General features: G+C 42.1%; 1 protein-coding gene across 2 annotated transcripts; it reads left to right on the top strand.

The window, feature by feature from the left end:
• The first annotated feature begins 1546 nt into the window (after positions 1-1546).
• Positions 1547-21901, top strand: golph3a (golgi phosphoprotein 3a). Of its 2 annotated transcripts, XM_055918653.1 has the most exons (4): positions 1553-2191; positions 9073-9204; positions 12111-12225; positions 17387-21901. In XM_055918653.1, the coding sequence occupies exons 1-4, from the start codon at positions 1979-1981 to the stop codon at positions 17809-17811; spliced, it is 885 nt and encodes a 294-aa protein (XP_055774628.1). In that variant the 5' UTR covers positions 1553-1978; the 3' UTR covers positions 17812-21901. The 2 variants fall into 2 exon arrangements, with proteins under 2 accessions (XP_055774629.1, XP_055774628.1); XM_055918654.1 differs by lacking the exon at positions 9073-9204 and having other exon boundaries at positions 1547-2191.
• Positions 21902-27519: the final 5618 nt, after the last annotated feature.

Below are 27519 nucleotides of genomic sequence, written 5' to 3' on the forward strand. Positions count from 1 at the left end.
TTTGTTGTTTCTTTGCCGTACATTCCATGATGTACAAATTGCACTAAATATGATTTGAATAATGCAAGATCTTAAAATCCCAGCAGTCTTTAAAACAGCTTTTTAAAATGTATTTTACATCAGACGATCTGGTAATAAGGTAGCTAGCTGGTACTCCAAGGAGCTTATGCTAACTAGCTAGCATTTACTGCTCGTGACGTTTCTAGCTAGCATAAACTAGCACTAACTGGGCTAGTCGTCGTCTAAATGACACACATTCATAACCCCCAGGGGCCAGTTACCCCCAACACACTCATCCAACATATTACTACTTTACAACAACAACAAAAAGATAAATAATCCACTTGTTTAGAGAGAAAAATTATCTTAAGGCTTTCCTAGAGTGTATGACAAAACAACAATACAAAACAAAAGTATTTATCTGTTTTAAGCAATCAATCTTGTACTTTATATTAACATCGCCAATCTGAGGTCAAAAGGATGTGTAATTCCACTACATTTTATGAGGTGAAAATGCAAGCTTGTACTGTACTGCCTTCACAAATAGCATTTACTGTATTTAGCTTGTAAAAACAACTTGGGTAATGTTATATGACCCCCTTATAAACAGGCCCATTTTTACCACATTCTTGCCTGCATACACCTTTTAAATCTCCTGTGTGTATGCCGAGGATGATTGGTAGTAGTGATGTGCAGATGCAGGGTAGGTCGTCATTGTAAATAAGAATTTGTTCTTAACTGTTAAATAAAGTTTTTAAAAAAAAGTTATATATAACATGTGGTGGGGTCTATTTTTATAAATCTATTGAAGATACACCATCAAAAATAAATCCATTCATTTTGTTTGTCCTAAGAAACATAAGACTAATAAAATGTATTTTCAAAACAATACAATGCCATATTTTGAATTTAATTAGGCCTATGTTATGGGTGTGTGCAGATGAATGAAAACAAATGAAATCGATAGTTTGTTATTTTGTTAATTAAAACAGACCAGACACACATATTTTGTAGTAAAAACGGAATACAACAGAATAAAATAAAACAAATATTGTTTACACACAACTGGGTTAGGCTATTTGCAATTGCTTGCGGGTGAACAAACAGCTGACCCCCACCCCAATAGTGGTGTCAGGTTGGGTGAAAATGGTGTTGGGTACTGTTGAATCAATGAAGGTAACCTGAAGTGGACTTGTGATACTTTGTTGTGCTTCTTCCGCCCAGAGGGAGGGGGCGCTCTTGCACCATGCGACTGGAGAAAAGACCTGTTACTTGCTTTGCTCTCAGGAACAGGGCGCCACTGAAAGGAGTGATTATTAGGGTGGAGGTGGAAATGGAAGATTCACAGTGTCTGTGAAGCTCGCTGTTTGGTATGACGCAGGCGAGCGATGTAAAACAGAAGAGTCACTGTCTGTCCTTTTGAGTTTTGATTCTGAGTCTTCACCTGACAAAGTAATGTTAAGATATATCACTTATCCTGTAAAAGTTTTTGTTCCGAACCCACTACAGTGTTTCAGGTGCCAAGTTTATGGTCATGTTGCAGAAGCGTGTAGGAGGGATATTCCAAGTACTTGACTTGTATGTGTCTCTAGGGACGCGGGCCAGAATAAAATGGCTGTTTGAAAATGTGATCGTTTTTTTTACAAAGAAATACAACTTTTTTTGGGGGGTGGGGGGGGGTAAATGTGAATAACATTTTGTCGTACCCCCGACGGCATTGCCTACCGAGTTTGGGAATACCTGCCCAAGCGCCACATTCACTGTTCTCGTTATCACCTGCCGCCATATTGGATAAACTACCAGTGGAAGGAGGGAAACTGAAATATTGCTTCTGTGTCGCTACTTTCGTTGTAGTATAGTTAAAACAGTCGTCCGTAGCTGTGTGTGTAGGACACATTTAAGTGGTTTATAATATCGGCCAGTGAGATTCCGAGGCGAGGGGTTTCGTCTTTTGACGTTGTTAGGACTTGTTGTAAATATGACTTCCCTAACACAGCGGAGTTCGGGCCTAGTGCAGAGGCGGACCGAGGCCTCTCGTAGCTCTGCCGCCGACAAGGACAGAGGGTCCGGGGATGAGGACTTCGAGACCCACCGCGGAGAAGAGGAGGAGGAGGATGACAAGGGAGACTCCAAAGAAACTCGACTCACATTGATGGAAGAAGTGTTACTCTTGGGATTGAAGGACCGCGAGGTATAACAATGACATGTATTATATTATTTTACAGCTAAAATCATATTATAGTATTTAGCTGGTTTAGGTAACGTTAAGTTAACGCTACTCAAAGATCTCATAAAAATTCGCTAACGTTAGCTCTCTTCATTTTGTCAACATCGAATGAATGCTAATGTCAACTAGCTACAGTAAGTAGTAACCTGAGGGGTATCCTACGAAGGAAGCTAGATCTACTCAGGGTTTTCTAAAGTTAGCCAGTTTCACTTAGCTTCACAGCTCAGGCGTCTTTCGTACTATGATGGTGTATGTTGCTCGGCTTGTAATATACAGGGCAAACTCGTTTTGGTCATTTCTGGTAGCTATGTCTTACAAAAATTCATGGCAGTACGTTTTTGGACTCATTCAGCAGTTTTTACTTGCTGAAGTACAATACCATTGGAAATTAATGTTGAATGTTAAATGTATATTCCTATAAACTTAAGTTGGAAATGATGCTTCCTGTTGACAAGACATTTTGATAAATAGCCCAATCCAAACACAGTTTTAATGTGTCCGAATCAATAACTAATATGCACAAACAGTTTGTTTATTGAAAACCTAAACATAGTATATCTACACATACATGTGAAACAATAGTAATCATATTACATTTTTTTTTTAAGCTTTCACCTTAGAAACTCACCATGCAAGGAAAACCCAGTTGTTTTGAAAAGTGACAATACGTCGATATCGATTAGGGGGGAATCGGGTTGTACGCGCTGTTAGAACTAACCTGCAGAAAACATCTAGCTACATTTTTGAAGTGTTGCGTTTTGATTCAAGTAAGTGTAACGCAATATTTTTTTGTTTGTTAATCACTTCCATCGATGTCACACTGAAATCAATAGAACAGGGAGCAAACGTTTGTGGTATCGCGCTGTTTAAACTAACCCTTTTTATTCAAAGGCTAAACAGGAATGTGGAATAACCGATACAAGGTTGGTTTGATGAGAATTTACATTAGGCTTATATCTATATTTAGGAATGTTGATTTTTTTTTGGGGGGGGGGGGTCTGTCATCAGGGAAAAGGTAACAATCCACGTTTTTTTCTGTTAACTTAAATGAATCACAACGCGACATATAGGTTATCAACAGTGACTAGTTTGGCTGCTATTTTAAGTAATAGTTTGATTGTCAAATCCACGTATTGGTGTGTGGCCAATTTATTTTTAGAGAGACAATTTTCCATGCCGTTTCATTAACTCTACGTTCCAAGTGGTTCTATGTGTGACAAATCAATGGTACAAAAAAGTACCAAAGATATTTATGTTTTAATAAGGAATCAATCTTATGTCATAGTGATGTTACTATAAACTTTTATACTAACATACTAACTTTTATACTAACATTATACTAACTTTTATACTAACATCACCAATCTGAGGTCAAAAGGATGTGTAATTCCACTACATTTTATGAGGTGAAAATGCAAGCTTGTACTGTACTGCTTTCACGTTTTTCACGTTTATATGACCCCCTTTACAAACAGGCCCATTTTTCCCACGTTCTTGCCTGCATACATCTTTTACACATCCCGTGTGCATGCCTGCGTGGTGGTAGTAGTGGCGGTGCAGTTGTGGGTGGGGTCTATTTGAATAAAACCATTGAAGATGCAGCATGAAAAATAAATCCATTAGTCATTTGTTTCGGTAGGTCCTAAGAAACATAAGATTAATGTATTTAATAAATAAAAAATATATAATAGCATATTTAGAGTTTTATTAGGACTATGTTTACGAGTCTGTACAGCCATTGCTGCGCCATTCAAATGAAATCAATATTTTGTTCATTAAACAGACCAGGCACACCTACCCGATCAAAGTCAACACACTAGGGCTGTCCCTGACTAAAAAAAATCTTAGTCAACCGAAAGTCGGCAGTTCTTGTTCAATAAAAAAAAAAAACGTTAATAAAATCAACAATATAGGCATTAAGCTTGTCTGATGCTTTAAGCGCACTTTGTGACGAAATAAGACACACATGACTCGAGGACACCAGAGATCAAGACCTGACCCACTCCTTCTGGCTTCAGTAGATTCAGCTGCTACTCTCCTGAAGTTGCCGGTAATAGGCTACGCTGTAATAGGCCACGCTGTGATAGGCCACGCTGTGATAGGCCACGCTGTGATAGGCCACGCTGTGATAGGCCACGCTGTGATAGGCCACGCTGTGATAGGCTACGCTGTAATAGGCTACGCTGTAATAGGCTACGCTGTTATAGGCTACGCTGTAATAGGCCACGCCCACACTGTAATAGGCCACGCTGTAATAGGCCACGCTGTAATAGGCCACGCTGTAATAGGCCACGCTATAATAGGCCACGCTGTGATAGGCCACGCTGTGATAGGCCACGCTGTGATAGGCCACGCTGTGATAGGCCACGCTGTGATAGGCTACGCTGTAATAGGCTACGCTGTAATAGGCCACGCCCACGCTGTGATAGGCCACGCTGTGATAGGCCACGCTGTGATAGGCCACGCTGTGATAGGCCACGCTGTGATAGGCCACGCTGTGATAGGCCACGCTGTGATAGGCTACGCTGTAATAGGCCACGCTGTGATAGGCCACGCTGTGATAGGCTACGCTGTAATAGGCCACGCTGTAATAGGCTACACATGGAGTCCGCAACCTTTCTCAGGTGGAAACATTGTATCAACTATTGATTTGGGTCTGCCCCGAAGGTCATGCCAGCAAACTTGCAATATTGTATAAAATATTCTGGGCCCTTAGTTTCCTGCACCAGTGAGCTCGGGACAGACACAGCTGTAGGCTATTTGCGCAAGGGATCAGAGCATGACATTATTCCCTTTCACACTGAGTGGTTATTGAAAGGGAGAGAGCTGGAAATAGTTTCCAAATGCATTGAGGAACTACTCTCTTTCTCAATGGATGTAAAAACAGACTCGTAAAAACACTATTTTTGCTTGCTGTTTTGAGGTGAAGAAAACATTACTTTGAGCAGCTCCACAACTCATTTACTGGTGTGTTAAGCCAATCAGAAACACTATCAGATCCCCAAACGGGCACATTTTATAGGCCTATATTTGCGTGCAGGCCAGGTAGCCTATAGGCCTACTTCTATGTGTAATCGGGTGCGTGTCCTTACGCCTCGATCACACCGACAGCATCATTTGCCTTTTGGTACACCAGATGTACGTTCATTTCCAATGGAACGCTACGTTTGCCTTGCAGAGGCAGTTGCAGTGAGTTCTGTGTGGTGCACACATTGGATTTATCAAACGTATGCGTTAAAACTGTCTGCGTAGACGGCTTGACAGAAACGGTTAGCAGAAGGTAAAGGTTGAACTTTTGTTACAGACATACCCAGAGGATGTTGCGTAACTCTATCGCTGTGTGGGGCTTTATTCCAATGTTGACAGGAGTGCTCCAAACAAAAGACCAATGGATAAAATAAAAATACAACTCATGAATGAAAATAAACCAAAACGTGTTTCTCACAAGTGTATGCGCTCTGCAAACAATGTCTCAACTTCGAAACTAGAATGGTATAAAACTAGAATGGTATAAGACTAGAATGGTATAAGACTAGAATGGTATAAAACGAGAATGGTATAAGACGAGAATGGTATAAGACGAGAATGGTATAAGACGAGAATGGTATAAGACGAGAATGGTATAAGACGAGAATGGTATAAGACTAGAATGGTATAAGACTAGAATGGTATAAGACTAGAATGGTATAAGACGAGAATGGTATAAGACGAGAATGGTATAAGACGAGAATGGTATAAGACGAGAATGGTATAAAACTAGAATGGTATAAGACGAGAATGGTATAAGACGAGAATGGTATAAGACTAGAATGGTATAAAACGAGAATGGTATAAAACGAGAATGGTATAAGACTAGAATGGTATAAGACTAGAATGGTATAAGACTAGAATGGTATAAGACTAGAATGGTATAAGACGAGAATGGTATAAGACGAGAATGGTATAAGACGAGAATGGTATAAAACGAGAATGGTATAAGACGAGAATGGTATAAAACTAGAATGGTATAAGACTAGAATGGTATAAGACGAGAATGGTATAAGACGAGAATGGTATAAGACGAGAATGGTATAAGACGAGAATGGTATAAGACGAGAATGGTATAAGACGAGAATGGTATAAGACTAGAATGGTATAAGACTAGAATGGTATAAGACTAGAATGGTATAAGACGAGAATGGTATAAGACGAGAATGGTATAAAACTAGAATGGTATAAGACTAGAATGGTATAAGACGAGAATGGTATAAGACGAGAATGGTATAAGACGAGAATGGTATAAGACGAGAATGGTATAAGACGAGAATGGTATAAGACGAGAATGGTATAAGACGAGAATGGTATAAGACGAGAATGGTATAAGACGAGAATGGTATAAGACGAGAATGGTATAAGACGAGAATGGTATAAGACGAGAATGGTATAAGACTAGAATGGTATAAGAGGAGAATGGTATAAGAGGAGAATGGTATAAGAGGAGAATGGTATAAGAGGAGAATGGTATAAGAGGAGAATGGTATAAGACTAGAATGGTATAAAACGAGAATGGTATAAGACTAGAATGGTATAAAACGAAAATGGTATAAAACGAAAATGGTATAAGACTAGAATGGTAATATATTACATGAATGAACAGAAATGACCTTAATAACCAAACAAACATTTTAAATGAGAAATTATAGGAATTAAAGGTGAATGTACTACTGGTGATATATGTAACGGGGAAGTTGCTTATCACAGTTACTAATAAGCATGCACCCATTTTTAAGAAAATTACCACAAAAAAAATAAAATAATCCCCTGTGGATTGATGAGGAAATTGAACAATTTTATGGTTGAGAGGGATGAGGCAAAAGGAATGGCAAATAAGTCTGGCTGTACAACCGATTGGCAAACGTACGACAAATTGAGAAATCATGTGACTAAACTGAAAAAAAGAAGAAAACTACACTATGAAACAAAGATAAATGACATAAAGAATGATAGTAAAAAGCTTTGGAGCACCTTAAATGACATTTTGAGTAAAAAGGCAAACTCTGCTCCATCATTCATTGACTCAGATGGTTCACTCATCACAAAAACGACTGATATTGCCAACTACATTAATCATTTTTTTATTGGCAAGATTAGCAAATTTAGACATGCCAGCAACAAACGCTGACACTACACATCCAAGTATATTTGACCAAATTATGAAAGACAAGCATTGTAATTCTGAATTCCGTAAAGTGAGTGTGGAAGAGGTGAAACAATGATTGTTGTCTAGCAACAATGACAAGCCACCGGGGTCTGACAACTTGGATTGCAATTCGCAGTGTATACCGAACGCTTTTCAGAAGACAATGTCGAGGTCCCTCGCTCGCCGTCGAAGACAAAGAAAATACCGGACCTGTCACTCCAAAAGCTCTTGTTCGGCCTCAGATCAAGCTAGACACCCCATTCCACCTTCCACTGCCGGTTGACATCTAGTGGAAGGCGTATGAAGTGCATGCATATCGATAAATAAAAGCCAGTTGAATAGGCAGGCCCTGAAACAGAGCCTCGTTTTCAGATTTTTCACTTCCTGTATGGAAAATTTGCTGCCAAATGAGTTCTGTTTTACTCACAGATATAATTCAAACAATTTTAGAAACTTGAGAGTGTTTTCTATCCAATAGTAATAATAATATGCATATTGTATGATCTAGAACAGAGTATGAGGACGTTTCATTTGGGCACGATTTTTTCCAAAGTGAAAACAGCGCCCCCGTTTTGACAAGAAGTTAAGATGTCTTTTCATTGGTCTAGCCTATATTCCAAAAATTAAACAAATTCTAGTAATTTCCTTTTGAGTGTAGACTGTTATTATGTATACTGGATGGACTGATTACCTTATGTTACGCTCCACTTTCTATCCACAAGTATGGGAGAAAACGTATAGGCCTTGGTGATGCTGTTGGTTCATTGATTGTGCAGGGCGGCTTACAGTTAGTCTACAATTTAGTGAATTTGTTTTTGAATAGGATTTCTAAGCATATCTTGTCTGCTAAATGATCAAGCCTACAGCTTATGGCAAGGAACATAGCCAGATAACATTCAGTAAGTAGGACCAATTTTATTTTCTGAAATGCTGAAATACATTTTCGTCATATCCTGTTTCTTTACACCTACCTAAAATAAGTAATGGATTTATTGTTATGGTTTATATTAAATAGATTTTTTAGACTTGTTATATTGTAGATGTTCCAAAGGCTTCTATGTGTGGAGGCCTGGAGATACTAAACGTGTTTGTTAATTTAACGGTCAATTACCTTGAGACCCGGCAGTCAGACAATAACCGACTGATAACATGTAACTACCGCTACAGCTCTACACTCATAGAATAAATGCTGGATCTGGGGTCACAGTCAGCAGTCACACGGGCATTAGTCTCCTAAACAGCAGGCTGACCACTGTGATCCTATCGGTTTCAGAGAGTGAAGGCTACAGGACAGCTCGGTGATCTCTCTCTCACTCACTCTCTCACTCTCACTCTCACTCACACTCACACTCACACTCACACTCTCACTCTCACTCTCACTCTCACTCTCACTCTCACTCTCACACTCACACTCACACTCACACTCACACTCACACTCACACTCACACTCACACTCACACTCACACTCTCACTCTCACTCTCACTCTCACTCTCACTCTCACTCACACACACACACAGTGTCTTCTCTCTGTGTTCAGGGCTACATGTTGTTCTTTAACGACCATCTCGTCAGGCCTGTGTTGCAGCTTCCTTACACACACACACACACACACACACACACACACACACACACACACACACGCTCACCCCTGTCCTCCTCTCTCAGGGCTACACGTCGTTCTGGAACGACTGCATCTCGTCGGGGCTGCGCGGCTGCATGCTCATAGAGCTGGCCATCAGAGGACGACTACAGCTGGAAGCCTGTGGCATGAGGAGGAAAAGCCTGCTCGCCAGGAAGGTAGGGAATCTTGATCAACTGAACTCTCTTAAGTGGCGGCAGGGTAGCCTAGTGGTTAGAGCGTTGGACCAGTAACCGGAAGGTTGCAAGATCGAATCCCCCGAGCTGACAAGGTACAAAATCTGTTGTTCTGCCCCCTGAACAAGGCAGTTTAAACCCACTGATTCATAGGCCGTCATTGAAAATAAGAATTTGTTCTTAACTGACTTCCCTAGTTAAATAAAGGTAAACAAATAAAAAAAAGTGTGTGTTGTTGGGGATGTGACTTTGGCTCTGGATATTCAAGATCATTGACTGATTAAATTGCTCTTATTTGGTTTCCTATTCAAATTAATCTGAGGGGCACCATTTAAGGGTTTTGAATGAACTCCTATCAGTAGTTACCTGTTATACCATTTAATCCTATATCAACAATAGTCCTAATCAACAGTCAATTTACTATATTCTCATTCTGAATGGTCGTCGAGCTCTCAGACTTGGAGAATCCAATCGCTCGTGAAGGACTTCAATGCAACAACGGATTGAATTCAAAGTTTTATTACTAAAACTAAGAGATTGAAAATGAGAGATACAGTTGCCTTAACAGACCCAACGGAATGCGGTACAATCGCCGACGTGGGGAACTCTACAGATCAATTGAATAGTTTGATGTAGCCTACTCACAGGCAGAGTATAGACGACACGTTAACAGGACTTTGGAGAATTATAAATACTTTTTCGTGAGAACAGGAGGAGTGTTGAGAGACTACTACATCAGTAAAACTTCACAGTCGTGAATACTAAATGTTCCCTAATCAGGGTTTAACAGGCCCGGTTACAGGTTAACACCCTCTGTGGACAGTGCCAGGACAATATTGGTTATTGATATGTCAATCCAGCTAACAGTCTTACAGTAATCAGCATCTGCCACCACTTTCACACAGACACAGCGTCACCCAAAAGGGAAATCAAATGCAATGATGTATTGACGTGCATTTTGAGCTGATTGTCGTTTTGGTTCAGTTGGGTTTTCAGATTTGACAGAGATGAAACGGGGGAAAAGATCAGTGTTTCTGACAGCTCGAAGAAGCTTCTTCCCTCGTCGGAGCTCACGCATAGGAGCCCACATTGAGAGATGGCCTGTTCTCTCTATTTATCAGACTCAGTCCTCAAATCTGTTCAGTCCAAAGATATAAAGTTTAAGGCACTAAGGTGTAGTGGAATGTTCCGGTCCTCTTAGGGGAAAAAAACCCAGCTGGTCGTCGTGAGTGAACGGAGTGTTGCTCGGCCAAGTTCCTCTCACAGGTGATTCTTCTGTCTGAGTTGGATAACGCTTCCTCGATCTGAGTTTTGGGTTTCCAAGGAGATGGGATCATTTTGTCCCACGGATGTGGCCTTGCCTTAAAGAACTTGATTCTAGTTTCTGGGTAGTAAATGCCTCTAATTTATAGGGAGACAGATAGAGCCATTGGTACCGCAGCATTGATTGAAAGGATTCAGCGTGGCAAAACCTGAGACTTTTTTTTGTTGTTGTCCGGGAGACCGTTACGTGCATTCCCCAATCCTGAAGAACGTAGCATGTAGGGTACAGACATGACCATGGCTCCTTTGCACACTCTGTATGCTACAGTAAAATCACCATTAAACCCTCTTTTTAATGACAGGAAAATCAGAAGAAAGATATTCAAGTAATATCAACAGTTAACAAGTCAGTTAAGAACAAATTCTTATTTCCAATGACGCCAAACCCGGACGACACTGGGCCAAGCCGCCCTATGGGACTCGGCCCGGATGTGATACAGCCTGGAATCGAACCGGGGACTGTAGTGACGCCTCTTGCACTGAGATGCAGTGTCTTAGACCACTGCGCCACTCGGGAGCCCAAGAAAGCGTGTTTAAATGTCCTTTTGCGCTCTCTGCGCCATTTTCTCTTTGTTACAAAGAGTAACAATTCCTGACTTTCCTCTTATGATACACATCACCAGACGCACTGCTGACTCTGCAGTGGTTTCTGTCTCCTGACCTGCTCGGTTCCCGAAATGAAGAGCAGTTTCGAACCACCTGGTGATTATTATTTATTTTCGAACCACTAAAACAACTATTGATTTAAAACCACAGAGTTATTACCGCAAGTCACATAGAAAACAGGAGCTGCCTCCACTATTCCAGCACCATTTCAACATCAACGTGACAACTAAAAGATACCCGAAAACAATTTAGTCCTATTGACATAAGCTAAATATGATGTGGCTGTCTATGGTTCTGATTTCTGTTTGTGTTTGTGTGTACGTGCCTTCGTTGCAAGTAGAAAAAAAAACATGTAGAGTGACGCCAATGCCATTCTCTCTTTCATGTTTCTGTTAGTGAAGTATGCTCTCAAAACAATTTGATAGGAGAGAAGCCAAATCCAGTAATGTATGCTCTCAAAACAATTTGATAGGAGAGAAGCCAAATCCAGTAATGTATGCTCTCAAAACAATTTGATAGGAGAGAAGCCAAATCCAGTAATGTATGCTCTCAAAACAATTTGATAGGAGAGAAGCCAAATGCAAGCTAGCTTCCATTGAAACATCTTTCTTTTCCTCCCCCACCAGGACCAATCATTTGAGCTTGGTCAGATGCTCACTGGCTTCCCTTGACACATTTATTTTTATTTTATTTTTAAAGACAATGGACAAGAAAGTATTCTTCTGCTGATTCAGACTCGTATTTAGTCTAGAATTGTGTTCTGACTGTGTGGTTGCCTCATCTCTAGGATCTATAGGTCATTGAGTGGCAGTATTGTTTTGTTCTGACCGTGTTCTATATACAGTCGACTAAAGCTGTTGTTGTTTTTGTATTGTATGTCTCCTAGGTGATCTGTAAGTCGTTGAATGGCAGTACAGGTTGTGTTTTCATTCTGTCTCGTTGTATTGTGTCTCTCCTAGGTGATCTGTAAGTCGGATGCTCCGACGGGAGACGTGCTATTGGACGAGGCTCTGAAACACGTGAAGGAGACCCAGCCCCCAGAGACGGTGCAGAGCTGGATTGAGCTGCTCAGCGGTGAGTGTGTTAGAACCACACTTTAACATCGAGGTTTACTACTAACAGAGTGGACCGATATTATAATACTAATGAACCGGTATTATTATACTAAGGAACCGGTATTATAATACTAATGAACCGGTATTATAATACTAATGAACCGGTATTATAATACTAATGAACCGGTATTATAATACTAATGAACCGGTATTATAATACTAACGAACCGGTATTATAATACTAATGAACCGGTATTATAATACTAATGAACCGGTATTTTAATAATAATGAACCGGTATTATAATACTAATGAACCGGTATTAAAGTACTAACGAACCGGTATTTTAATAATAATGAACCGGTATTATAATACTAATGAACCGGTATTAAAGTACTAACGAACCGGTATTATAATACTAACGAACCGGTATTATAATGCTAATGAACCGGTATTATAATACTAACGAACCGGTATTATAATACTAACGAACCGGTATTATAATGCTAACGAACCGGTATTATAATACTAACGAACCGGTATTATAATACTAACGAACCGGTATTATAATACTAAAGAACCGGTATTATAATACTAACGAACCGGTATTATAATACTAACGAACCGGTATTATAATGCTAATGAACCGGTATTATAATACTAACGAACCGATAGTTTAATACTAATGAATGCAGCTACGTTGCTAATGAGATGCAACAAGAGAATAATAAAATAACATGGAAGCCAAACCCCTTTGGATGATTTCTCTCCCCACTGCAATTTGATTGGACTGTTATTGAGTTGTGGACATTATGGCTGGGCGATATGGCAAATCAATTATCAGCTGTCCGTCCTGTTCCCCTGTAGCACTGTCTTAAGCGTCTCACTGTATGGGCATTATGGCTGGGCGATATGGCAAATCAATTATCACGATATCTATATATTTTTATATTCGATAACGATAATTATCACAATATTAATCAAATAATGTTTAAAAGGTGCATATCTGCTTCAGACTCAAGAATGTCTAATGCCTGAACAAACCGTAACCTAGTGGTTAGAGTGTTGGACCAGTAACCAGTAGGTAGCCTAGTGGTTAGAGCGTTGGACTAGTAACCAGCAGGTAGCCTAGTGGTTAGAGCGTTGGACTAGTAACCAGCAGGTAGCCTAGTGGTTAGAGAGTTGGGACAGTAACCAGCAGGTAGCCTAGTGGTTAGAGCGTTGGACTAGTAACCAGCAGGTAGCCTAGTGGTTAGAGAGTTGGGACAGTAACCAGCAGGTAGCCTAGTGGTTAGAGCGTTGGACTAGTAACCAGCAGGTAGCCTAGTGGTTAGAGAGTTGGGACAGTAACCAGCAGGTAGCCTAGTGGTTAGAGCGTTGGACTAGTAACCAGCAGGTAGCCTAGTGGTTAGAGAGTTGGGACAGTAACCAGCAGGTAGCCTAGTGGTTAGAGCGTTGGACTAGTAACCAGCAGGTAGCCTAGTGGTTAGAGAGTTGGGACAGTAACCAGCAGGTAGCCTAGTGGTTAGAGCGTTGGACCAGTAACCAGCAGGTAGCCTAGTGGTTAGAGCGTTGGACTAGTAACCAGCAGGTAGCCTAGTGGTTAGAGCGTTGGACCAGTAACCAGCAGGTAGCCTAGTGGTTAGAGCGTTGGGCCAGTAACCAGCAGGTAGCCTAGTGGTTAGAGTGTTGGGACAGTAACCAGCAGGTAGCCTTGTGGTTAGAGAGTTGGGACAGTAACCAGCAGGTAGCCTAGTGGTTAGAGCGTTGGACTAGTAACCAGCAGGTAGCCTAGTGGTTAGAGCGTTGGACTAGTAACCAGCAGGTAGCCTAGTGGTTAGAGCGTTGGACCAGTAACCAGCAGGTAGCCTAGTGGTTAGAGCGTTGGGCCAGTAACCAGCAGGTAGCCTAGTGGTTAGAGTGTTGGGACAGTAACCAGCAGGTAGCCTAGTGGTTAGAGCGTTGGACCAGTAACCAGCAGGTAGCCTAGTGGTTAGAGCATTGGACTAGTAACCAGCAGGTAGCCTAGTGGTTAGAGCGTTGGACCAGTAACCAGCAGGTAGCCTAGTGGTTAGAGCGTTGGACTAGTAACCAGCAGGTAGCCTAGTGGTTAGAGCGTTGGACCAGTAACCAGCAGGTAGCCTAGTGGTTAGAGCGTTGGGCCAGTAACCAGCAGGTAGCCTAGTGGTTAGAGTGTTGGGACAGTAACCAGCAGGTAGCCTAGTGGTTAGAGAGTTGGGACAGTAACCAGCAGGTAGCCTAGTGGTTAGAGCGTTGGACTAGTAACCAGCAGGTAGCCTAGTGGTTAGAGCGTTGGACTAGTAACCAGCAGGTAGCCTAGTGGTTAGAGCGTTGGACCAGTAACCAGCAGGTAGCCTAGTGGTTAGAGCGTTGGGCCAGTAACCAGCAGGTAGCCTAGTGGTTAGAGTGTTGGGACAGTAACCAGCAGGTAGCCTAGTGGTTAGAGCGTTGGACCAGTAACCAGCAGGTAGCCTAGAGGTTAGAGCATTGGGACAGTAACCGAAAGGTTGCTAGATTGAATCCCCGAGCTGACAAGGTAAAAATCTGTCGTTCTGCCCCTGAACAAGGCAGTTAACCCACTGTTCCTAGGCCGTCATTGTAAATAAGAAGTTATTCTTAACTGACTTGTCTAGTTAAAAAAAGAAAAGAATTTGAGCTACACATAAAATTATACTTTATGGGAAATTGTTCCATGTTTGCGGCCAGGGAGCACGTACCTGGGGTCAATTAAATTCATAAGCCTCTTGAAACCTTCCTTTTTGACTGTGCTAATTGGTAGCATGTCCTTAGCAATGTAATGCATAAGAGCATTTGTGATGTCTTTGTGTTTTCGATGTTTGCTTGTAGGACATAAACGCTGTCAGTGTTGACCGCTTCGGGCAAACATCCCTCGATTGGCTGGAAGCTTGAGGAGCGTTTTATCAATACCGTGGCGCAAACTCAAACTTCCTGCATGTTCCAAAGAGTGATTTTGCTTCAGATGTTTTAAAAGGTTTGTCGTAATTACTAGACTTTGTAGCCACCTGTCTACGGCACAATTTGGGGCGGAACATTTCTCTGCTCTTTGTCGGACTTCAAAAAGCCAAACCACTTCCAAATGACTGAAACAGTTGAACCCTTTTTAATCAATAATGTCTTTGTTGGAAGCTGCTCCTTCTCCATGGTTATCACTGCCACTTTTGTCACCTACATCGCTAATTTTTCGTGGTTAATAGATTATGATTATGATTTTTCAATGCCGATACCGATTATTGGAGGACAAAAAAAGCCAATACCGATTAATCGTCCGATTTATTAAAATAAAAAAAAGTTATATATATATGTATATCATACACACACACATTTTTGTAATAATGACAATTGCAACAATACTGAATGAACAATGAACACTTATTTTAACTTAATATAATACATAAATACACACACACGCACACAGCTCTGAAGTGACAATGATACTGAAGAGTCTGCTTAGGAGACAAATACTCTCAACTGTTTGAATAAAAATAGAGTTTAAGTTACCTGTAATGAATGTTGAAAACAAAAACTTTAATTTCTATATGCAGGAAATCCTATTTTAATAATGGGCATGGTAAGAATTGACAACCAAAGTGCGAGTCATAATTCCCATGACACCTTCTAGCAAAATCTGAAAAGCGGTTCCTTCATTTATTCCATAGGATATTTTTAGATTCACTTAAAATAAGGTCTGTGTTTCGTGTAGGCTTACATCACCGTGCCAATTTTATAACTGTGTAGATATCCATAGGACAAGGTAACTCTGATCAATATTGGCTAAATATAAGCAAAGATAAAAAATGTTGTAAAGTGGATTGATGAAAATATGTTGACAAACGTTACCTTATCCTAGTGAGATTTACACGGGTATCAAAACGTTGAGGCGGTTTAAGCCTGCACGAAACACAGACCTTATTTGAAGTAGATCAAGACATTCTCTATGGAAGACATGAACGGTAAAATAACGAAGGAACCCCTTTCAAATTCAGCCGCAAGTTGTTACAGGAATTATAACACGTCGACTATTTCTCTCTAAACCATATACCTTTGACTAATCCGGAAACTATCACCTCGAAAACAAAACGTTTATTCCGTTCCGTATTTTATCTAACGGGTGGCATCCATGAGTCTAAATATTCCTGTTACATTGCACAACCTTCAATGTTGTCATAATTACCTAAAATTCTGGCAAATTAATTCGCAAAGAACCAGGCGGCCCAAACTGTTGCATATACCCTGACTCTGCGTGCAATGAATGCAAGAGAAATGACACAATTTCACCTGGTTAATATTGCCTGCTAACCTGGATTTCTTTTAGCTAAATATGCAGGTTTAAAAATATATACTTGTGTATTGATTTTAAGAAAGGCATTGATGTTTATGGTTAAGTACACATTGGAGCAATGACAGTCATTGATTGATTGTTTTTTATAAGATAAGTTTAATGCTAGCTAGCAACTTACCTTAGCTTACTGCATTCGCGAACAGGCAGGCTCCTCGTGTAGTGCAATGTGTTAGAGCATTGGACTAGTTAACTGCAAGGTTGCAAGATTGGATCCCCCGAGCTGACAAGGTTAAAAATCTGTCGTTCTGCCTCGTTCCTAGGCCGTCATTGAAAATAAGAATGTGTTCTTAACTGACTTGCCTAGTTAAATAAAGATTAAATAAAGGTGTATAAAAAAATATATATATTAATAATAATAAAAATAAATACAATTTAAAAAAAATCGGCGCCCAAAAATACCAATTTCCGATTGTTATGAAAACTTGATATCGGCCGCGATTAATCGGTCGACCTCTAGTTAATAGTGGCTACACGCGAGGTGCTAAGTTTTTTTTAGTGTTGCTGTATACCTCTCCACGTGTATATGGTCACTTCTCCGCACGTTCCTGCTGCGTCACAGAGGTGAAATCGACTGCTGTACCTAATTAATAATTATCTACCTAATTATTTAATATCGACATTATCGAAATTTAATCTAAACGTTTTTAGATGTTTATTGAGGGAAGTAATTACCTTGATAATTATTGATTTATCGCCCAGCTCTAGTGGACATATGTCACATTCAATCACGATGCTTTAGGCTTTGAACTCTGTGGCACGTTTAACATCTCCCCCCCCACCTCCCCACCTCCCGCTTGCAGGTGAGACGTGGAACCCTCTGAAGCTACACTACCAGCTGAGGAACGTGAGGGAGCGTCTAGCCAAGAACCTGGTGGAAAAGGGCGTGTTGACCACGGAGAAGCAGAACTTCCTCCTCTTCGACATGACCACTCACCCGCTCACCAACGACAACATCAAACAACGCCTCGTCAAGAGGGTCCAGGAGGCCGTGTTGGAGAAATGGGTCAACGACCCGCACCGCATGGACAAGCGACTGCTCGCCCTCATCTTCCTGGCCCACTCGTCTGACGTCCTGGAGAATGCATTTTCCCCTCTGCTGGACGACCAGTATGACCTGGCCATGAAGAGAGTACGGCAGCTCTTGGACCTGGAGCCAGAGGGGGAGAGCACGAAGACCAACGCCAATGAGTTGTTGTGGGCCGTGGTGGCCGCTTTTACCAAGTGACCTGACCTTCCACCTTCAGACACCAGAGGGTGCTGTTGGTTTGACGGTGGGGTAGAGGGAGAGGACAGGACAGTTTTGGGGAGGGACAAAGAGGAGAGGGCTGGTCTGTCTGGCCCATCAAGGTAGTAGACTTGAGGTCACCTCCCTCTGTCTTTCTGAACAGAATGGTCTGCTCCAGACCTGTCCCACAGCTTACTGAACAGAATGGTCTGCTCCAGACCTGTCCCACAGCTTACTGAACAGAATGGTCTGCTCCAGACCTGTCCCACAGCTTACTGAACAGAATGGTCTGCTCCAGACCTGTCCCACAGCTTACTGAACAGAATGGTCTGCTCCAGACCTGTCCCACAGCTTACTGAACAGAATGGTCTGCTCCAGACCTGTCCCACAGCTTTCTGAACAGAATGGTCTGCTCCAGACCTGTCCCACAGCTTACTGAACAGAATGGTCTGCTCCAGACCTGTCCCACAGCTTACTGAACAGAATGGTCTGCTCCAGACCTGTCCCACAGCTTACTGAACAGAATGGTCTGCTCCAGACCTGTCCCACAGCTTTCTGAACAGAATGGTCTGCTCCAGACCTGTCCCACAGCTTTCTGAACAGAATGGTCTGCTCCAGACCTGTCCCACAGCTTACTGAACAGAATGGTCTGCTCCAGACCTGTCCCACAGCTTACTGAACAGAATGGTCTGCTCCAGACCTGTCCCACAGCTTACTGAACAGAATGGTCTGCTCCAGACCTGTCCCACAGCTTTCTGAACAGAATGGTCTGCTCCAGACCTGTCCCACAGCTTACTGAACAGAATGGTCTGCTCCAGACCTGTCCCACAGCTTACTGAACAGAATGGTCTGCTCCAGACCTGTCCCACAGCTTACTGAACAGAATGGTCTGCTCCAGACCTGTCCCACAGCTTACTGAACAGAATGGTCTGCTCCAGACCTGTCCCACAGCTTACTGAACAGAATGGTCTGCTCCAGACCTGTCCCACAGCTTACTGAACAGAATGGTCTGCTCCAGACCTGTCCCACAGCTTTCTGAACAGAATGGTCTGCTCCAGACCTGTCCCACAGCTTACTGAACAGAATGGTCTGCTCCAGACCTGTCCCACAGCTTACTGAACAGAATGGTCTGCTCCAGACCTGTCCCACAGCTTACTGAACAGAATGGTCTGCTCCAGACCTGTCCCACAGCTTACTGAACAGAATGGTCTGCTCCAGACCTGTCCCACAGCTTACTGAACAGAATGGTCTGCTCCAGACCTGTCCCACAGCTTACTGAACAGAATGGTCTGCTCCAGACCTGTCCCACAGCTTACTGAACAGAATGGTCTGCTCCAGACCTGTCCCACAGCTTACTGAACAGAATGGTCTGCTCCAGACCTGTCCCACAGCTTACTGAACAGAATGGTCTGCTCCAGACCTGTCCCACAGCTTACTGAACAGAATGGTCTGCTCCAGACCTGTCCCACAGCTTACTGAACAGAATGGTCTGCTCCAGACCTGTCCCACAGCTTACTGAACAGAATGGTCTGTTCCAGACCTGTCCCACAGCTTACTGAACAGAATGGTCTGCTCCAGACCTGTCCCACAGCTTTCTGAACAGAATGGTCTGCTCCAGACCTGTCCCACAGCTTACTGAACAGAATGGTCTGCTCCAGACCTGTCCCACAGCTTTCTGAACAGAATGGTCTGCTCCAGACCTGTCCCACAGCTTTCTGAACAGAATGGTCTGCTCCAGACCTGTCCCACAGCTTTCTGAACAGAATGGTCTGCTCCAGACCTGTCCCACAGCTTTCTGAACAGAATGGTCTGCTCCAGACCTGTCCCACAGCTTTCTGAACAGAATGGTCTGCTCCAGACCTGTCCCACAGCTTTCTGAACAGAATGGTCTGGTCCAGACCTGTCCCACAGCTTTCTGAACAGAATGGTCTGCTCCAGACCTGTCCCACAGCTTTCTGAACAGAATGGTCTGCTCCAGACCTGTCCCACAGCTTTCTGAACAGAATGGTCTGGTCCAGACCTGTCCCACAGTTTTCTGAACAGAATGGTCTGGTCCAGACCTGTCCCACAGCTTACTGAACAGAATGGTCTGCTCCAGACCTGTCCCACAGCTTTCTGAACAGAACATATCTCTCTTCCTCTGTCCTTCTCCTTTTCCCTTCATCAAGCTCTTTCTCTCTGCAAGATGTCATTTATTAATCACTCACTTTTACAAAATAAAATGTAAACTCCTTCTGATGGAGTGACAAGCAATGTTTTGAATCCTGAAATATGAAGATCCAATCATCATCCTCTTCCTCCCTGGACAAATCTGTCAGAAATGTCTTCAAAGTATGTATGGTATTCTCTACCGGTATCTAGCTCTTACTCACTATAGCCTACAGTGGGATCCAACAGTATTGGGAAAGTGACCCATGTGTTTGTTGTTTTGCCTCTGTCCTCCAGCACTTTCGGGTTTGAAATGATACAATGACTATATGGGGTTAAAGTGCAGACTGTCAGCTTTCATTTGAGGGTATTTTCATCCATATCGGGTGAATCGTTTAGAAAGTACAGAAGTTTTTGTACATTGTCCCCCAATGACTACTTTAATACACATCTAAAGGAATTTGTCCCAATACTTTTGGTCCCCTAAAATGGGTGGGAGGACTATGTACAAAAAAAATGCTTTAATTTATAAACAGTTCACCTGATATGGATACAAAAATACCCTCAAATTAATGCAGACACACTGCACTTTAACCTCATAGTCATTTTATCAGAGCCAAAACAACATATGTGTCACTGTCCCAATGCTTTTGGAGCTCAGTGATGTACATACAGATTCCATGTACGTGAAACATAGTAGATCATTCTCTTCCTGACAAGTCGTGCATTTGATTTCCTCTCCAACATGACGACATGGTCTGAAGTTTCCTGTTTCAGTTTTACTCTCATGTTTTGTGAATGAAAAAGCTTCCTCTCATTAAGTTGTTTGTGTTTCCCGACCAAGGCTCCGTCTGAAATCAACTCTACGACGTAGACACTGAGTGGACAAAACATTAGGAACACCTTCCCAATATGGAGTTGCACCCCCCTTTTGCCCCCTCAGAACTGCCTCAATTCATCGGGGCATTGGACTCTACAAGGTGTCGAAAGCGTTCCACAGGGATGCTGGCCCCATGTTGACTCTCATTCTAGACTCTGTCCGACACCTAAGAGATATAGATCTATGAAATTTAAGCCTCGATCTCCAAAGGGAACTTGGGTCTGGTATGGGTACGTCTAGCTGGGAATATATATAGTGCACTACTTTAGACCAGAGCCCTATTCCCTATATAGTGAACTACTAGTGACCAGAGCCCTATTCCCTATATAGTGCACTACTATAGACCAGAGCCCTATTCCCTATATAGTTCACTACTATAGACCAGAGCCCTATTCCCTATATAGTGAACTACTAGTGACCAGAGCCCTATTCCCTATATAGTGCACTACTATAGACCAGAGCCCTTTTCCCTATATAGTGAACTACTATAGACCAGAGTCCTATTCCCTACATAGTGCACTACTTTTGACCAGAGCCCCCCCCCCCCCCTCTTTCGTTTCTACGTTTCGGTCCGTCCTCTGAACGGGATTCGGTAACAGTAAAGAAACCGCTCCACCGATCCAGTACTGATGTCTCTCTCCTCTGTGTGAATGAAAGGACGTTTTCTTATACGTTCATTCGCCTGTCTCATTGTTGTTTCTTCACGTCAATAATAGTTTTGTTTTTAACTTTCTCATCAAGACAACGAGTGATTGTGTTGTGTCTGTGCAGAATAAAACAATGAAACGAGAATGGAAGGGGGGGGGGGCTGTCTCTGTTATAGAGCTACTTAATGTATAGTTACATTTATACATACTTAGTGCCTTCGGACAGAATTCACCCCCCTTTGACTTATTCTACATTTTGATTTTAAAGAATTTGAAATGGATTTGAAATGTATTTTTTTTTTGGTCACTGGCCTAGACACACACACACACACACTACCACACAATCATAATGTCAAAGTGGAATTGTGTTTTTAGAAATGTTTACAAATGAATTAAAAAAAGGGAAAAGCTGAAATGTCTTGAGTCAAATTAAGTTTTCAACTCCTTTTGTCATGTCGAGCCGACACAAGTTCAAGAGTAAAAATGTGCTTAACAAGTCACATAATAAGTTGCGTGGACTCTCTCTCTCTCTGTGTAATAATAGTGTTTACCATGATTCTCTGTACCCCACACATACAATTACCTCTAAGGTCCCTCAGTCGAGGAGATACGGTGCATTCGGAAAGTAGTCAGACCCGTTGACGTTTTCCACATTTTGTTACGGTACAGCCTTGATCATCCATTCTACAACTTGATTGGAGTTCACCTGTGGTACATTTTTAAATTGATTGGACATGATTTGGAAAGGCGCACACCTGTTTTATATGAGGTCCCACAGTTGACAGTGGACGTCAGAGCAAAAGCCATGCCGGCAAGTGCAAAGCTGTCATCAAGGCAAAGGGTGGCTACTTTGAAGAATCTCAAATATAAAATATATTTTGATTTATTTAACACTTTTTTTTTTTGGTTACTACATGATTCCATGGGTGTTATTTCATAGTTTTGATGTCTTCACTATTATTCTACAATGTAGAAAATAGTACAAATAAAGAAAAATATTTTGAATGAGTAGGTGTGTTCAATCTGTTGACTGGTCCTGTATACTGTCTGAGTAGCTTGGTCAGCTTAGCTTGGACTACTAATGCAACTTGCCTGCATTCAAATGATTTGCTTCTTTTAGAGAACATGTATCTAAAGCCTGGTTCTGGATCTGCTTGTGCCTTCTTACTGAACTCCAAGGTCATTGTCACAACATAGGGTCTTTAATGCTCTGTAATGGTCTGTACTGGTCTTTAATGGTCTGTACTGGTCCTTAATGGTCTGTACTGGTCTTTAATGGTCTGTACTGGTCTTTAATGGTCTGTACTGGTCTTTAATGGTCTGTACTGGTCCTTAATGGTCTGTACTGGTCCTTAATGGTCTGTACTGGTCTTTAATGGTCTGTACTGGTCCTTAATGGTCTGTACTGGTCTTTAATGGTCTTTTAATGGTCTGTACTGGTCTTTTAATGGTCTGTACTGGTCTTTAATGGTCTGTACTGGTCTGTACTGGTCTGTACTGGTCTTTAATGGTCTGTACTGGTCTTTAATGGTCTGTACTGGTCCTTAATGGTCTGTACTGGTTCTTTAATGGTCTGTACTGGTCTTTAATGGTATGTACTGGTCCTTTAATGGTCTGTACTGGTCCTTAATGGTCTGTACTGGTCCTTAATGGTCTGTACTGGTCCTTTAATGGTCTGTACTGGTTCTTTAATGGTCTGTACTGGTCTGTACTGGTCTGTACTGGTCCTTAATGGTCTGTACTGGTCTTTAATGGTCTGTACTGGTCCTTTAATGGTCTGTACTGGTCCTTAATGGTCTGTACTGGTCCTTAATGGTCTGTACTGGTCCTTAATGGTCTGTACTGGTCCTTAATGGTCTGTACTGGTCCTTTAATGGTCTGTACTGGTTCTTTAATGGTCTGTACTGGTCTGTACTGGTCCTTAATGGTCTGTACTGGTCCTTAATGGTCTGTACTGGTCTTTAATGGTCTGTACTGGTCCTTTAATGGTCTGTACTGGTCCTTTAATGGTCTGTACTGGTCCTTTAATGGTCTGTACTGGTTCTTTAATGGTCTGTACTGGTCCTTAATGGTCTGTACTGGTCCTTAATGGTCTGTACTGGTCCTTAATGGTCTGTACTGGTCCTTAATTGTCTGTACTGGTCCTTAATGGTCTGTACTGGTCCTTAATGGTCTGTACTGGTCTTTAATGGTCTGTACTGGTCTTTAATGGTCTGTACTGGTCTTTAATGTTCTGTACTGGTCTTTAATGGTCTGTACTGGTCCTTAATGGTCTGTACTGGTCTTTAATGGTCTTTTAATGGTCTGTACTGGTCCTTTAATGGTCTGTACTGGTTCTTTAATGGTCTGTACTGGTCTGTACTGGTCCTTAATGGTCTGTACTGGTCCTTTAATGGTCTGTACTGGTCTGTAATGGTCCTTAATGGTCTGTAATGGTCCTTAATGGTCTGTACTGGTCCTTTAATGGTCTATACTGGTCTGTAATGGTCCTTAATGTTCTGTACTGGTCCTTAATGGACTGTACTGGTCTTTAATGTTCTGTACTGGTCCTTAATGGTCTGTACTGGTCCTTTAATGGTCTGTACTGGTCCTTTAATGGTCTGTACTGGTCTTTAATGGTCTGTACTGGTCTGTACTTGTCTTTACTGGTCCTTAATGGTCTGTACTGGTCCTTTAATGGTCTGTACTGGTCCTTAATGGTCTGTACTGGTCCTTAATGGTCTGTACTTGTCCTTAATGGTCTGTAATGGTCCTTAATGGTCTGTACTGGTCCTTTAATGGTCTGTAATGGTCCTTAATGGTCTGTACTGGTCTTTAATGTTCTGTACTGGTCTTTAATGTTCTGTACTGGTCCTTAATGGTCTGTACTGGTCTTTAATGGTCTGTACTGGTCCTTAATGGTCTGTACTGGTCTTTACTGGTCCTTAATGGTCTGTACTGGTCCTTTAATGGTCTGTACTGGTCCTTTAATGGTCTGTACTGGTCCTTAATGGTCTGTACTGGTCCTTAATGGTCTGTACTTGTCCTTAATGGTCTGTAATGGTCCTTAATGGTCTGTACTGGTCCTTTAATGGTCTGTACTGGTCTGTAATGGTCCTTAATGGTCTGTACTGGTCCTTTAATGGTCTGTACTGGTCCTTTAATGGTCTGTACTGGTCCTTTAATGGTCTGTACTGGTCCTTTTAATGGTCTGTACTGGTCCTTTAATGGTCTGTACTGGTCCTTTAATGGTCTGTACTGGTCCTTTAATGGTCTGTACTGGTCCTTTAATGGTCTGTACTGGTCTTTAATGGTCTGTACTGGTCTGTACTGGTCTTTAATGGTCTGTACTGGTCCTTTAATGATCTGTACTGGTCCTTAATGGTCTGTAATGGTCCTTAATGGTCTGTAATGGTCCTTAATGGTCTGTACTGGTCTCCTTAATGGTCTGTACTGGTCTCCTTAATGGTCTGTACTGGTCTCCTTAATGGTCTGTACTGGTCTCCTTAATGGTCTGTACTGGTCCTTAATGGTCTGTAATGGTCCTTAATGGTCTGTACTGGTCCTTTAATGGTCTGTACTGGTCTGTAATGGTCCTTAATGGTCTGTACTGGTCCTTAATGGTCTGTACTGGTCCTTAATGGTCTGTACTGGTCTGTACTGGTCCTTAATGGTCTGTACTGGTCCTTAATGGTCTGTACTGGTCCTTAATGGTCTTTACTGGTCCTTAATGGTCTGTACTGGTCCTTTAATGGTCTGTACTGGTCCTTTAATGGTCTGTACTGGTCTGTAGTGGTCTGTACTGGTCTGTAATGGTCTCTACTGGTCCTTAATGGTCTGTACTGGTCTGTACTGGTCCTTAATGGTCTGTACTGGTCCTTAATGGTCTGTACTGGTCCTTTAATGGTCTGTACTGGTCCTTTAATGGTCTGTACTGGTCTTTAATGGTCTGTACTGGTCCTTTAATGGTCTGTACTGGTCCTTTAATGGTCTGTACTGGTCCTTTTAATGGTCTGTACTGGTCCTTTAATGGTCTGTACTGGTCCTTTAATGGTCTGTACTGGTCCTTTAATGGTCTGTACTGGTCCTTTAATGGTCTGTACTGGTCCTTTAATGGTCTGTACTGGTCCTTTAATGGTCTGTACTGGTCCTTTAATGGTCTGTACTGGTCATTTAATGGTCTGTACTGGTCCATTAATGGTATGTACTGGTTCTTTAATGGTCTGTACTGGTCCTTAATGGTCTGTACTGGTCCTTAATGGTCTGTACTGGTCCTTAATGGTCTGTACTGGTCCTTAATGGTCTGTACTGGTCCTTAATGGTCTGTACTGGTCCTTAATGGTCTGTACTGGTCCTTAATGGTCTGTACTGGTCCTTTAATGGTCTGTACTGGTTCTTTAATGGTCTGTACTGGTCTGTACTGGTCCTTAATGGTCTGTACTGGTCTTTAATGGTCTGTACTGGTCCTTTAATGGTCTGTACTGGTCCTTTAATGGTCTGTACTGGTCCTTTAATGGTCTGTACTGGTCTGTACTGGTCCTTAATGGTCTGTACTGGTCCTTTAATGGTCTGTACTGGTCCTTAATGGTCTGTACTGGTCCTTAATGGTCTGTACTGGTCCTTAATGGTCTGTACTGGTCCTTTAATGGTCTGTACTGGTTCTTTAATGGTCTGTACTGGTCTGTACTGGTCCTTAATGGTCTGTGCTGGTCTTTAATGGTCTGTACTGGTCCTTTAATGGTCTGTACTGGTCCTTTAATGGTCTGTACTGGTCTGTACTGGTCCTTTAATGGTCTGTACTGGTCCTTTAATGGTCTGTACTGGTCCTTTAATGGTCTGTACTGGTCTGTACTGGTCCTTAATGGTCTGTACTGGTCCTTTAATGGTCTGTACTGGTCCTTAATGGTCTGTACTGGTCCTTAATGGTCTGTACTGGTCCTTAATGGTCTGTACTGGTCCTTAATGGTCTGTACTGGTCCTTTAATGGTCTGTACTGGTTCTTTAATGGTCTGTACTGGTCTGTACTGGTCCTTAATGGTCTGTACTGGTCTTTAATGGTCTGTACTGGTCCTTTAATGGTCTGTACTGGTCCTTTAATGGTCTGTACTGGTCTGTACTGGTCCTTTAATGGTCTGTAATGGTCCTTAATGGTCTGTACTGGTCCTTAATGGTCTGTACTGGTCCTTTAATGGTCTGTACTGGTCCTTTAATGGTCTGTACTGGTCCTTTAATGGTCTGTACTGGTCCTTTTAATGGTCTGTACTGGTCCTTTAATGGTCTGTACTGGTCCTTTAATGGTCTGTACTGGTCCTTTAATGGTCTGTACTGGTCCTTTAATGGTCTGTACTGGTCTTTAATGGTCTGTACTGGTCTGTACTGGTCTTTAATGGTCTGTACTGGTCCTTTAATGATCTGTACTGGTCCTTAATGGTCTGTAATGGTCCTTAATGGTCTGTAATGGTCCTTAATGGTCTGTACTGGTCTCCTTAATGGTCTGTACTGGTCTCCTTAATGGTCTGTACTGGTCTCCTTAATGGTCTGTACTGGTCCTTAATGGTCTGTACTGGTCCTTAATGGTCTGTAATGGTCCTTCATGGTCTGTACTGGTCCTTTAATGGTCTGTACTGGTCTGTAATGGTCCTTAATGGTCTGTACTGGTCCTTAATGGTCTGTACTGGTCCTTAATGGTCTGTACTGGTCTGTACTGGTCCTTAATGGTCTGTACTGGTCCTTAATGGTCTGTACTGGTCCTTAATGGTCTTTACTGGTCCTTAATGGTCTGTACTGGTCCTTTAATGGTCTGTACTGGTCCTTTAATGGTCTGTACTGGTCTGTAGTGGTCTGTACTGGTCTGTAATGGTCTCTACTGGTCCTTAATGGTCTGTACTGGTCTGTACTGGTCCTTAATGGTCTGTACTGGTCCTTTAATGGTCTGTACTGGTCCTTTAATGGTCTGTACTGGTCTTTAATGGTCTGTACTGGTCCTTTAATGGTCTGTACTGGTCCTTTAATGGTCTGTACTGGTTCTTTAATGGTCTGTACTGGTCTGTACTG

Source organism: Salvelinus fontinalis, chromosome 4 (genome assembly GCF_029448725.1).
Source record: "Salvelinus fontinalis isolate EN_2023a chromosome 4, ASM2944872v1, whole genome shotgun sequence".
Classification (NCBI taxonomy): Eukaryota; Metazoa; Chordata; class Actinopteri; order Salmoniformes; family Salmonidae; genus Salvelinus; species Salvelinus fontinalis.